This window comes from Pistacia vera, unplaced genomic scaffold, assembly GCF_008641045.1.
Source record: "Pistacia vera cultivar Batoury unplaced genomic scaffold, PisVer_v2 Contig228, whole genome shotgun sequence".
In the NCBI taxonomy this organism is placed as follows: domain Eukaryota; kingdom Viridiplantae; phylum Streptophyta; class Magnoliopsida; order Sapindales; family Anacardiaceae; genus Pistacia; species Pistacia vera.
This window is the reverse complement of record NW_022196033.1, coordinates 284,280-296,717: the sequence shown is the minus strand read 5'-3', so window position 1 is coordinate 296,717 and position 12,438 is coordinate 284,280. Positions and strand designations below refer to the sequence as shown.

Sequence of the window (12,438 nt, the reverse complement as noted above, 5' to 3'; positions counted from 1 at the left end):
CCACAAATTTATTCATTCCAACCAACATACATATATATATATGACATACTCACCAATTTAATCTTATCTAATCAAACATATTTTTAATAAGATTCTCAATAATCTTCAAGATTATCTATTTTCCCATTAATATAACATTCTCAATGATACAACTTTTCTTGAATCAAACATCCCCCGAAAGTATGTAAGTATGACAAAATGACAAATAAATATTGACTTAGTTGCACAAAGAAAAATATATGTTTAAAACGACATTCAAATATGAGACTCTCACATAACACATTAAAACGATTTAACAAGTTTATCATGAAATTATTAAGTGAAATATATTACATAAATTAACTTTTTATAAGTATTATTTTATTTAACTACTTTCATATTGTAAACGGAGAATTTTTTTTTTTTTTTTTTGGGTGGCATATTTTAAACAAGGTTTTTGAATTTCATTAGAAGGAATTCTACATATATTTAATAGGGTAGATCGGACCTTATACATCCCCCATAAACACTCCTTATATTCATTCTTCTAAGTATAAATATCATTAATTTGTGTAAATAATTAAAGTTTTACCTAAAATAACTTTATAATTAAAAATAAATCATAGCCCATAGAGAATTAACCGGTCAACATTTAATTACATGAAAAACTAACGAAATTTGATGAAAATAAATATTTTATTTTTTTGCTTGGTATTTTTCAACCAATTAAATATTAAATCAACATTATACTTTACATTTGTTTTCCGCCGACACAAAAAAATGATGGAAAATATGAAATTTTGTTTTTACAAATTTTTTTTTTATAATTTTCATATTAGAATGACGTGGTTGGATTTTTCCTAATCACACATTATTAATAACACCACTCCCCGCTTCCCCCTGTCACACGACGTCCGGCAAAACAATACCAGAAATTCTCAGCACGATATAACATTTTTTGTCCTCATATTTTAGATTAATAAACTTTTACTGTCGATAGATTCTTTTTATAACGTTTTGGTCCTTGTTATTAGCAGATATTAAAATTAACCCAAAAAAAAAAAAAAAAACCCCGAAACATAAAAAAAGACGGCGCCAAGGTGAACAACAAGAACAGAAGAGAACTAGAAATTTTGTTAATCAAAATCAGAAAAATTTACAGAGGAAGAATAAGAAATTTGGAGACAGAGAGATGCAAGGCGTAGTGTTAAACCCAACCTACACCCGGCCCCAACGAACCCCAGACTCTCCCTTCTGTTCTCGTCCTCACACCAAGGTTCTTTTCTCTCTGGTTCTCTCTCTCTTTCTTCTTCTTCTTCTTCCTTTTTTTTTTTTTTTCATTTCAAATTAGTTCGCTTCGATTCGACTTATTTAATTTTATTTTTCGTATGCTGATAATATCAAAATCCTATTAGACTTCAAGCTTCTTTGGCGCCCGAGTTTCTCTCGCGAGATGGCGCAATCCGGTACGGCGCAGCTCATGTTGTCGATTCCGGCTGATTCGAACTCAAGATGTCACGCGCAGGCGTGGTTAGGAATTTTTTTTTTCCTCAGATAGGATAGCTTGTAGTTGTTTCTTTGAAATTTTGTACGCTGACATGATGATTATTATTTTTTTATCTGTTGATATGTTGGAACAAATCACTTTGATTTTTTCTATATTAATTAAAAAAAATTAACTTTAAAGTTCAAGCTGATAAATGAGAAATAGTATTTAAGCTTTGATGCCCAAGCATGTGAATTGAACTCAAAACCAACTGTAAATACAACTTCTTATAATTTAATTAATGCAGTGAAAACTTTTTTTATTTTTATTTTGGATAATCCTGGATTCTTGTGAATCCGCTTTGTTAATTTGAGGCTTCTATTGAATTGAGGGATACAAACATAAGAATATTTGGTTGGCATGACTTTCAAAGCATGTTGAGTAGTTACGGGAACTGAAAGTTTCAGTTGATAGGTAAGAACCCATTATTAGAATTGAAGCTCTAATTTTCAGGTGTGAACTTGTACAAATTGTCAAAGACATTGGCTGAAATATTTGATCAATGTTTATGTAGTATATTTGATTATATCTGGGTCGTAGTTTTTTTAAGTGGGGCTTCATAGAATTAATAAAGATTTCTTTTATTTTAATATTATGCAGTTGTGAAGGCTGTGGCTACTCCGGATTCAGCTATTGAATTGCCATTAACAGCAGAGAATATTGAAAGTGTATTGGATGAAGTTCGACCATACCTCATTGCAGATGGGGGAAATGTGGCATTACATGAGATTGATGGCGATGTTGTAAGGTTAAAGCTACAAGGAGCATGTGGTTCGTGTCCAAGTTCTGTGACGACAATGAAGTTGGGTATTGAACGTCGCTTAATGGAAAAGATCCCTGAGATAGTTGCAGTGGCAGCAGTAGCAGATGAAGAAACTGGGCTTGAGCTGAACGAAGAGAACATAGAGAAGGTAATTGTTTTACATTCTTCAATGAACACAATTGTTCTTCATGCCCTTCCCATGTACAAAAGAACCTTTGGGTGGGTAGATGGTTTCTCTGATGGTGTTGAATTATTGTCACTGCAATGATTCAGTCATTTCTTATGTTTGCCATTAATTGCTCATACAAAGGAGAAAATGCAGAACAAAAAAGTGTGAGTCCTATGTGGTGAAGGATTTAGGATCCTTATTTTCCTTGAAAGAAAATAAACAAAATAAACTGAGATATAGGATAAAAGAATATTGTTAAAGAACCAAATTGAGGAGATAGTTCTTTGATTTTGCCACCAGTCAATGCTTATGACTATTTCAAATTGCTCGGATGATATTTTGACAGCACATGATTATTTCAGGGTGGTAAAGAAAGAGTGGTAGAGAGGGAAAATAAGAAAGAAGTTCCACCCTCCAATGAAATCCTTTGTTGATTGAATTTTAGAACAACACCTTACTACAAATCAATTCATATTCACTTATGAACAAGCCTCCAACTGATCCATGTATTTGCTAGCACCTAAATATGCTTTTTGGACCAAATTCATTATATTAAATTGAAGGACTAAATTTGATTCCCTTGCTTGACCTTTACACATCTAAACTCATGACAATGGACTTCACATCATGTTATTGAACTCATTTGAAGAATAAAACAATCTTCAATTTTGCATGTCCTTTATTTTTTGTTTAATTCACTGAATGCCCCTATCAATACATATTTTTTCTTATAAATCAATGTTCAAACTCAAATCCTATAAAATCTTATATGAAAATAATAAATCCCGGTTTTCTGGCCATCATGGTGTCAAAGTGAAGAAACCATTACTTGCCAGATAGCATCAACAATATTTTGGTGAGTGATCAACAATATGTCGAGTTGCAAACCAGACCACAACTCTGAGGGTGCTTATATATGGGTAGTTGTAATTGCTTAACTGTGCATGCTATGATCTTTGCAACATAATCCATGTAGTAAATTTCATTTCTCCCTTGAGGTTTGACATAGTGACAGGTGGACCTGTCTGGTTTAGAGAATAGGAAGGGACCTCCTTACAAGGTGGTTCATGATAAACTTATGAAGCTGTTTTGAGGTCTTTGATGAATTTCAGTGAGGTTTCTACCTATTTGTTAAATTAAGGGAATCGAACTGTAATTAGACCAAATATCAAGGAAGGTCAAAAAAGTTTTTCATATTTTGCACTTACTTTATCAAGTCTAAGATGATAAGAGGTAGAAAGGATAAATAATGAAAAATAGCTTACATACATCTGTTCCTTATACTTTTCTGTTTGGTGGAAAAGTACTATAGACTGGAAATCTTAGGTTGCTAGTTTGGAGAGATGAACATTTTTTTTTTTTTTTTTTTTTTTACTGTCCGTGGATATTGTTCTTGATAAGAAGGAAAATTGCATGTTTCTTATGTCAAAGTGTTGTCTTCTTTTGTTGAACTGCCAAAATTCTCATGGTACAGAATTGCATGTTTCTTATGTCAATGTGTTGTCTTCTTTGTTTGAATTGCCAAAATTCTCATGGTACAGTTGCATTGAATTTTGTTGATACACTGGTGGGCATGTCAATGCAAGTATACTATATTTATGTAGTAGAGTTGGCAGATCCCTTGTTTTCAATTCCAAATCCTCAATGATGATGAATGATATACTAAATCATTTCTGTTGCCTCATTTGAAGTTGATTAGCTGATTGCATGTTGCATGTTTGGTAACTTAATCAGGTGCTTGAAGAAATCAGACCATACCTTGTTGGGGCAGCAGGTGGATCGCTTGAATTAGTGGCAATCGATGAACCGATAGTGAAAGTCCGAATCACAGGTCCAGCAGCAGGTGTCATGACTGTTCGAGTAGCAGTTACCCAGAAATTGCGAGAGAAAATCCCAGCCATTGCAGCCGTTCAACTTCTGTGATGTCTGAGCAATTTCTTTTTAACAAGTACGTTTTCTCAAATAAACAGTATTGATAGAGTTGTAAAACCTCTATAAATAGTTGATTAATACACATTTGTGTACAGCTTGTTCAGTTATTTGGATGCCAATAGATGATATTTTGAAACCCAAAGTAGAGGAATTATAGTAATCGAACAAGTATTCTTAAGTTATTATAAATCTCCAATTAGCTCTGCAATTCTTCTGCACTGAGTTTGTAAAAATTGAAAGGCAGCTTGTTTTCTATGAAACATTTATACTAGTGACTTTTCTATATACAACCTTTATATAATGCAGAGTTGTGTATCTTATTAATAATACCATAAATGCAATGTTGGGATCTCCACAAGTGCAGTTTGTGATGTGGTCGTGTCACATTCTTTGTAAGAAAAAGACATTGTGTATCCTTATCTTATAATTAATGTGGTGTTATTGCCAACAATCATATCAGTTAGTACTGTACTTATTTCTCCTTTGGATGCTTTCAGATGAAGGATCATATGATGTGCAAAGAAATGTCACCTCATATAGACTCTCTGGAATTGCCCTTGGAGGGAAATCATGCACTATGAAATTTTTTATATTATAAATGTGCTCAAGAACAGATATAATATTCCATGATATGGGTTATTATATCCAACACCCAAGAGATATGGAATATAAACGCACTCAATTATCACCGCTAAACATTTTTATATTCTACTACGGGTGGATAATAAACCTGGTGTTATTAAAACTTAATTGTTCCCTAGGGCCTAGTGTTGTCGAAATGAAGTAATGCAACTCCTAAAAATATTGGCCCATTCTAAACATAAGGAATCCATCCATGATAGAACAGGCTATTCCTGAGAACTGTTGTGCTGTGTCAGCTGTTAAGATTAAAAATGGATCCCTTCGCTGCACCGTTTTCATTCATATGAAACTTGAAAGTCACCCTTAACACTACTAAACTGCAACAGAAGTTTAAGGTCAAAATAATAGAGATTTCACGACACAAACTATTTTTTTGAATTGAAGCAAGAAGATACATTCTGTTCAAAATATCATTTTCTATATTACGGCCAAGGGTTATAACGAACCCACTTTAGTGATCATTTACTAAACTGGGACAAGAATTCAGTAGCCGAACACCATGTATCTTTAATGTTTAAACAACCTTTCTACTGCACAATACAAAATTCAGGTTCTCAGCTCCTCCCATCTGTAATGTTGAAACAATCTTTCTTCCACAAGTTACAAATTTCATTCAGGCTCTCAGGCCTTAATCACACCCTTTTCTTCCCGTTACCGAGTATGCAGTCATTTTAAGTGTGAAAAGAATCGTTCGCTTCCTTCTTATCATCTTAATGGCAGTACAGTCTAATGACTGAATCAGCACCTGCCGTAAATAACCAGGGCTGTCTTGGATGGAATTTACAATCCAAAACACCTACAATATAGCCCCACCATTGCCGTCAGTTTCAAGCCAAAAGCAAACATTTGATATTTATACTGACATGTTTCAACATACAAAAGCAACCGTTCACATTATGTTCCACTAGATGTGGCAAGATAAAATCACATTTTGGTGGACATGCAATATAAGTTGTTTCATCAAACTGGCATCCAAGGTTAACTTTGGTATATAATAGAGGAAAAGTAAAGCAATCGCACTTACCTCTTCCATTTGAGGTCTTATGCCCTCGGAGAATTTCCAGAGGAACTATGAGAGGATTCTGGTTTAGATCTGAATAAACCATGCCATGAAAAACATATGCAGTACAATCATCAGAGCTTGATGCAAATAGTGGGTATGATCGGTGAAAGGCTACATTTGTGATATCTTTTGGATGACACCTGAGAAGTTCCAAAATCACATCAGAGAATAAGTATCAGATTCACCTCATGAAAATGCAATACAAGTAAACCAAATGCAGTGAAGGCAAAATGGTAAGCTAAGTTTTCTCTGATTTTTGTTGTCATTTGGACTGTTTGTTGGTTCTTATCAAAATCTCTAATTTTTAACCAGATACTTTCAACAGTTTATCAACACAGTCAAACAACAATATTCAACTAAAATCTACAGTGCCTGCATAAAACAATCCTTGAACTTAAAAAATCAAAAACAGACAGTTGTGGTTCACAGAACTAAAGTAAACTAGAAAGAAAATTTTAATTTAATAAACATATTTATTTTTGCAGTGTTATCACATACTTGAGAACTCTGTAAGGTTTAGATGATAGATCCATGTCAAACCAACACAATTTTCCTTCTCTGCTACCAACAATTAAATTATCACCTGCACAGGAGGCACAAATCAGATAAAGCTAATAGATAACTGGATAAGAGTATAAATACCTCAACCTCACCATAAAAAAGTAATAAATTAGAAGTACATTTAGCAAATGATGTTCTTAAAAGAAAATGGACGAGTAACAAAAACATACCAGCAGGATGAATTGCAACTGAGGAGACTTCACGCAACCCAGTCTCAAGTTTTTTTATGAGCTTTTGTTTCACCAGATCATAAACACGAATATTCTTCTTAGTTGAAATAAAGAATACGGAACGTGTAGGATGAAATACTGATGATACAGGAAGTCCATGCAACTTAAACGGGATTCGATGGGAAAGCTTCTTAGAGAGCTGGTGCATAAGAATTGCTCTAGATTCACGTAATTACGGGTCAAGAAAATCTATCAAAATGCAAATACATGAGCAAAATTTCATCCAACTAACCCCACTACCCTAAAACATTCTAAGAAAATATACTAAGAATAGATATGTCTACAAAGGATTGGGCATGAAGACTTCATCCCCACATTAGAAAAGGGTTTACAATGTGCGTGTGTGTAGTTTCAGTTCCTGAGAGTTTATCACCAAAGGCAGCCATGGGATGAATTGTGCAGAAAGTAACCTAGAAGTATCCAATACTCAAAATCATTTGTCATTTAAAAAAAAAGATTCTACCATGTGCAAATAAGAGCCAACAAAAATGATATATATCGTATGAACAAAAAGAAGGATATCGGCTGGCATCACTGTTGAAAGGTAGTCTCCTCTACGATGCCACTCAACTGAAGTTACGGTCTGCAAAAACCCATCAAGGCAAGCAGTTAAGTACTTCAGAATAAAACATTCCACTGGGCTCAAGTCTAAAACTACCAAAAATGTCCAACTAGAAAGAGATCAGCGAACAAAATGGACAAAAGATACCTTAAAATGCTTCAACCTAATCCCATCATGTTTGTCATCTTGATGCCAACTCACAATGGATGCCATGTTGTCTATGCACAAGAAAGACACAGCAAAATCAGACAATATTTATGTAAAAAATATTCCCTTTCATTTTTGGATAGGAAAAAAAGTGTATTCGGAAGCATAACTACTACACTAACCAGAGTCATCTAGTGCTGTAGGAGTCTGAACATGCAGAAGTTCCTTAACTTTTCTTTGGTCTTCTTGATTCCCAAATCCGCTGTTCAAAATCAGTACATCCTGTCCCCTAAAAGTTATTGTAGATTACATGCATGAGTAATATGACCCAAATGGCATATGGTTAAAGAGAAAAGTCAACAGAATAAGAGAGTCGGCAATCAGCCTTACACAGAAACTGCCAATAAAGGAAGCTCATGTACAGGATTCCATGCCACGTACTGCACAGCTTCACCAATCTCCCAGATTCTGAGACATCTACCAGACTCAATCTCCCAGATACGCACAGTTCCATCAGTAGAGCCTTTGCACATTATAAGAAAATATAAGATCTACGTTCTCCAACATCTTTAGCTTATTGTTTCGAAAATGAATTAAGTATTTGAGATGAAAAATCTACACCTGAAGCAATCCACTGCCCCGAAGCATCAGTAGAAATTGTCATAACTGCACCCTTATGACCTTTATACTCAAGATAGCAAGTTGCAGGATAAGGCTTCAGATCCTTTTGACTTGGCAGCTTGGGCTTTAAACTTTCAGGATCAATATTAATCTGAAACACAGAAATACAGAGTCCAAATATAAAAAACTTGAAAGGATTAATTCAAAGATCTTGCAACAAAACCATAAAAGATGATAATATTTAGGAAGATGAAGTAACTCCAACATACCCGCTTCTTCCGAACTCTTGGGCACAAGTATAGATCCATACAACGTTCAAAAGAGTCCTTAACAGCATTCTCATATGCAGGGATGCTTCTAAATGATGTGAATCTGTGCAGATCAAATTTGATTTAGGATGCCAAAATAAACAAGAACAAGCAAATAAACTCACTAAACACTTTCAGCTACATTGTACATTACCGTTTTGGAATAAATTTAGGGCTGTCTTCGTCATACATCAACTGATAGGAGTTAATCTCTTCTTGTGTTGGAATGTACTCAAGAGAAGGATTGTACGATTCCTCATGCCCTAAAAGTCAGTTTGATTAAAGTTTTCAGAAAATCTCATAAAGACAAGAAGGAATTTGCAAATGTAAAATTCAAAACAAAATGTGGAAAATACCAACCTGGTAATTTTGGTTTTGGCGCAGGAATGTAGGATAAACGGTTGGCCTGTTCTGCTGCACTTGAATCATCTCCCCACAAGAGATAGAAACGTTGTTCTTCTTCTTTTGGCTCATCTAACTTTATTAATCCTTTGCGAATTCCCCTCACATACTGAACCACCTGTACATTCAAAAGAAAAAACACTGGACATTAAACGTGGAACTATGTAGCTTCCACAAATTAGTCTCTACTAGCAAAAGCAACCATATAAGAAACTAAAACCACAATTTAAAAGTAAATGAAACAGAGCATCTACATTGTACCACTCTTTTTACTTTCTCACATTATATAGAAACAATAAATCATGAAGCGACTCACCTTCTTACTTTCCCATGTAGACGGAATGAACCGCCTCTTTGGTTCTGGAGCATTTGACAATGGATGTAAAGCATCATCATGCTTAAACCAATCAACATAATCCTGCAATCGATACACAGAAAATTCAAATTCAAGCATCAGAAAAAAAAAAAAGAAAAGAAAAGTATAACAAACTCAGAAAAATTAATAAACATGAGAATGAATGGGAAATACGGACCGGGTAAGGATCAAATTCAGCATGCGGTGCCTTTCCTTTGAGTAATCTACAAATAAGTTTAGTCTCCTCTTTTGTCAGCTCTATCTCCTCATCATTATACTCATCATAAATCTTGCGCCTGAGAATTACATAAATTCACCAAAATAAATCAATTAAGTTTTGAAATAATTGTGGGAATAGTATTCTATGAATTTTCAAAAGATTTTAATTTACACAGCCTCTTCCTCCCCATCTATTGCCACAACATTTTGTCTTCATACTAAATGGATTCATGAAATCAGATAATAAAACTCAAAAAGGCAACAGTGGGGCCTTTGTCATATCCATGATGCAAGAAAAGAAGTAATTATCCTATGTTGTATCATCTGATTATGTCCTTCTAGAACAGATAAAATATATGTTTACAATGCACCACAGAACACAAAACAAATACTGCAATCAGTAATCTATACACAATAAAAGCACCAACCTGGGTTAGGGGACAATGGAAAAAGGATAAGGAATTAAAAATACAACAGCCAACTACTGTTGTGCTTAGCTCAACTCCTTTAAACCTTGAGAAAAACTTCTAAAATGAAGACCTCCTACATGAGAACACGATAACAATAATTAACCTAACTCACCAATTTTTTGAGTCATCAACACTTGCAAGAAAGGAAGCCAATTTATCTTGTCTTTCCTTTATTGTTATCTTCTGGCCAGATATATCATATCCAATGTGTTTTTCATCCTTGTACCACTCTAAGGGAACATCCCCAACTGTATTTCGAAGAGCCACCTAAAAAAATAAAGAGGATGGTAATATGTATATGAAAACAACTAGGAATAATGCTGATTCACTAAGACACCAACGATACAACAAACCTCATCTTCAGATGAATCACTTTCTTCCACCCCTTGATGGGACTCAGAACCGTTGCTGTGATCTTCTAGACCATGATAATCATCATTCCCACTGTCACTATGGTTACCTGTATTAACAAAGTTTTTCCATGATTAATTAACAAAGAAGTGTAATAAAACATCAACTTTCTATTAAACAGCCAAGGTATGTCAAAAATTGAAGTAATCAAGTATTACCCAAAAAAGAGGTTGGATTTTCATTAAATCTTTTTCATATGTTCATAATCCATCCTTACACGTGTCTTCATCGGCTTCAAACTGTACTATTAGTAATAAAAAGTTGGATTCTCTATTTTTTTTTTTTTTCATATATCCATAAATCCAGCGTCATGTTTTTCGTCAGATTCAAACTACTTACTTTAATCAAGAAGTTAGTGGAACATAATATCCTAATGGCCCAAGGGATTAGAACTTCAGATCTCATGGTTTCAAACAAAAGGTCATACTATTCAACCCTCCCCTTCAAATTGGATTCTTCACTAATTGAATCCTAGTAAAGCAACATCCTCCAATAAGTGAGCAAAAGTTTGACTTCATTAAGTTGAGTTTTTCATGTTTCAGACACCAAACAGAAGCACAATAAACGACATCTTGAAAATGCTATTAATTTATTTCATTAAGCGGAACATCAACATATTTATTCTGAATCCCTTTTCCTTCTGTTCCTGCTTCTAGAAACATATTTCAACATTCTATGAATTATTATTATTTTTTAACTATCAACTAAAAACTCAATGTATAAGTAGAGAAAGAAATGAAGGCAATTACCATGTATCTCTTCTCCCGAGGATTCACTTTCTCCATCCTCTGATTGTCTCAACAATTCATAATCCTCCGACACATCATCCTCGGAAAAATCCTAAGTAAACAAGTTTTATAATTAACATTACATGACACAGAAAACTCAAATGAACATTATACAACCTTCACCGTTTAAAAAGGTCACTGGTTCACTAAAGATCATTTTTATGGTAAATAATGTAATTTCAAAATATATAATTCTTTTTTTACTGTGCTTAAATATACTAATATCCACTCTTCTGCAAATGAAGACACGCACTCATAACCATTCATTTTCACCAATTGAATCTTACTGATAGATTTTACGTTTATACTTCGAGCTCAAGTGCCCAAAAACGTTACCGGAGCTGACATTTTCAAAAACAAAAGTAAAAAATAGCAATCACGTCACAAGTTTGACGTTTCTCCGGTACTTATACAGTGAACAAACTTTGGAACTGCAAAATTAGAAAAATTGTATGGTAAGTAACACCTCATAATCAGACTCAGAGCCAGACTCGGACTGGGAATCAGTAGTAGGCAATTGTTGCTGCTGCTGTTTTTTCTTCTGTAAAGGTTCTTTTTCTTGTTTTTCGAATTGAACTTTCTTCGCAGTCTTCTTGGTATTCTTCTTCTTCGTTATTATGGTGTTGTTGTCTTCTTCATTGTGGTTTTGATTTGTTTTAGTCTTCTTCAGCTTCTCTTTCTTCTTCAGTGAGCTTGCTCCAGTAGAGCCCTTTTTGCCTTCTCTCATTGTGTTTCTGTGTGTCTTTGTGAATAAAATTCGAAGAGAAGGCTGCAGGAGAAGAAGAAGAAGAAGAGAAGAAGAGCGGTATTGTTAGGGTTTCAGGGCTGAGAGATATTGGAACAATGATTATTTCACACTTTTGATGGGACGTTCATTGTGGGCCTGGGCCTGATTAAACACTATTCTTTTGACTAAACCCAAAGACAAACCCCGTTATCATTACGTTAAGAAAATTATAGAATGACGCTTCTACGCTCTTTTTTGAAGTGAGGGACGGGCGCGCGGCAGGGCCGGGGACATCCAGCCTGTAGCTCAAACGGGGAATATGAGGAATTCTTGAATTAGGCCCAATCCTCAAAAGTGTTTGGGGATTTTGCATTATAATTTTTTTTTAATTTATAATGATTAAAAACATTATATTCATTTATTACAATGAATCAAAAGTATAATTATGATGCATTATACATATATGTAAATATATTTTATATTAATGATATAATATTATGTATTATTGTATTAAAAAACAAGTATTAACATATAAATATATGA

At 34.1% G+C, this 12,438-nt stretch overlaps 2 protein-coding genes across 2 annotated transcripts; one reads left to right on the top strand and one right to left on the bottom strand.

Moving 5' to 3' along the window:
• Positions 1-1,033: 1,033 nt before the first annotated feature.
• LOC116131090 (nifU-like protein 2, chloroplastic) lies at positions 1,034-4,571 on the top strand. The gene is made up of 4 exons (XM_031416734.1): positions 1,034-1,255; positions 1,395-1,509; positions 2,126-2,436; positions 4,192-4,571. Exons 1-4 carry the CDS (start codon positions 1,172-1,174, stop codon positions 4,378-4,380), a joined length of 699 nt encoding a protein of 232 aa, XP_031272594.1. The 5' UTR covers positions 1,034-1,171; the 3' UTR covers positions 4,381-4,571.
• An 880-nt stretch (positions 4,572-5,451) lies between these two features.
• Positions 5,452-11,985, bottom strand: LOC116131083 (ribosome biogenesis protein BOP1 homolog). Its single transcript, XM_031416727.1, has 18 exons — positions 11,635-11,985; positions 11,130-11,220; positions 10,323-10,429; positions 10,082-10,236; positions 9,459-9,576; positions 9,242-9,343; positions 8,884-9,043; positions 8,678-8,786; positions 8,485-8,587; positions 8,216-8,366; positions 7,985-8,117; positions 7,777-7,883; positions 7,595-7,665; positions 7,408-7,468; positions 6,826-7,053; positions 6,593-6,677; positions 6,056-6,234; positions 5,452-5,827 (listed from the first exon to the last, which is right to left on the bottom strand). The coding sequence occupies exons 1-18, from the start codon at positions 11,893-11,895 to the stop codon at positions 5,742-5,744; spliced, it is 2,307 nt and encodes a 768-aa protein (XP_031272587.1). The 5' UTR covers positions 11,896-11,985; the 3' UTR covers positions 5,452-5,741.
• Positions 11,986-12,438: the final 453 nt, after the last annotated feature.

What these genes read in the sequence shown, in the direction of transcription:
- LOC116131090 (XM_031416734.1), top strand. Translation starts at nt 1,172, where the DNA reads ATGCAAGGCGTAGTGTTAAACCCAACCTACACCCGGCCCCAACGAACC. An exon ending in AGATGTCACGCGCAGGCGTG is followed by an intron (nt 1,510 to 2,125) that starts GTTAGGAATTTT and finishes AATATTATGCAG; the next exon opens with TTGTGAAGGCTGTGGCTACT. An exon ending in ACGAAGAGAACATAGAGAAG is followed by an intron (nt 2,437 to 4,191) that starts GTAATTGTTTTA and finishes TAACTTAATCAG; the next exon opens with GTGCTTGAAGAAATCAGACC.
- LOC116131083 (XM_031416727.1), bottom strand. Translation starts at nt 11,895, where the DNA reads ATGAGAGAAGGCAAAAAGGGCTCTACTGGAGCAAGCTCACTGAAGAAG. An exon ending in CTCGGGAGAAGAGATACATG is followed by an intron (nt 10,430 to 11,129) that starts GTAATTGCCTTC and finishes TTGTTAATACAG; the next exon opens with GTAACCATAGTGACAGTGGG. An exon ending in TTAGGTTGAAGCATTTTAAG is followed by an intron (nt 7,469 to 7,594) that starts GTATCTTTTGTC and finishes GGGTTTTTGCAG; the next exon opens with ACCGTAACTTCAGTTGAGTG.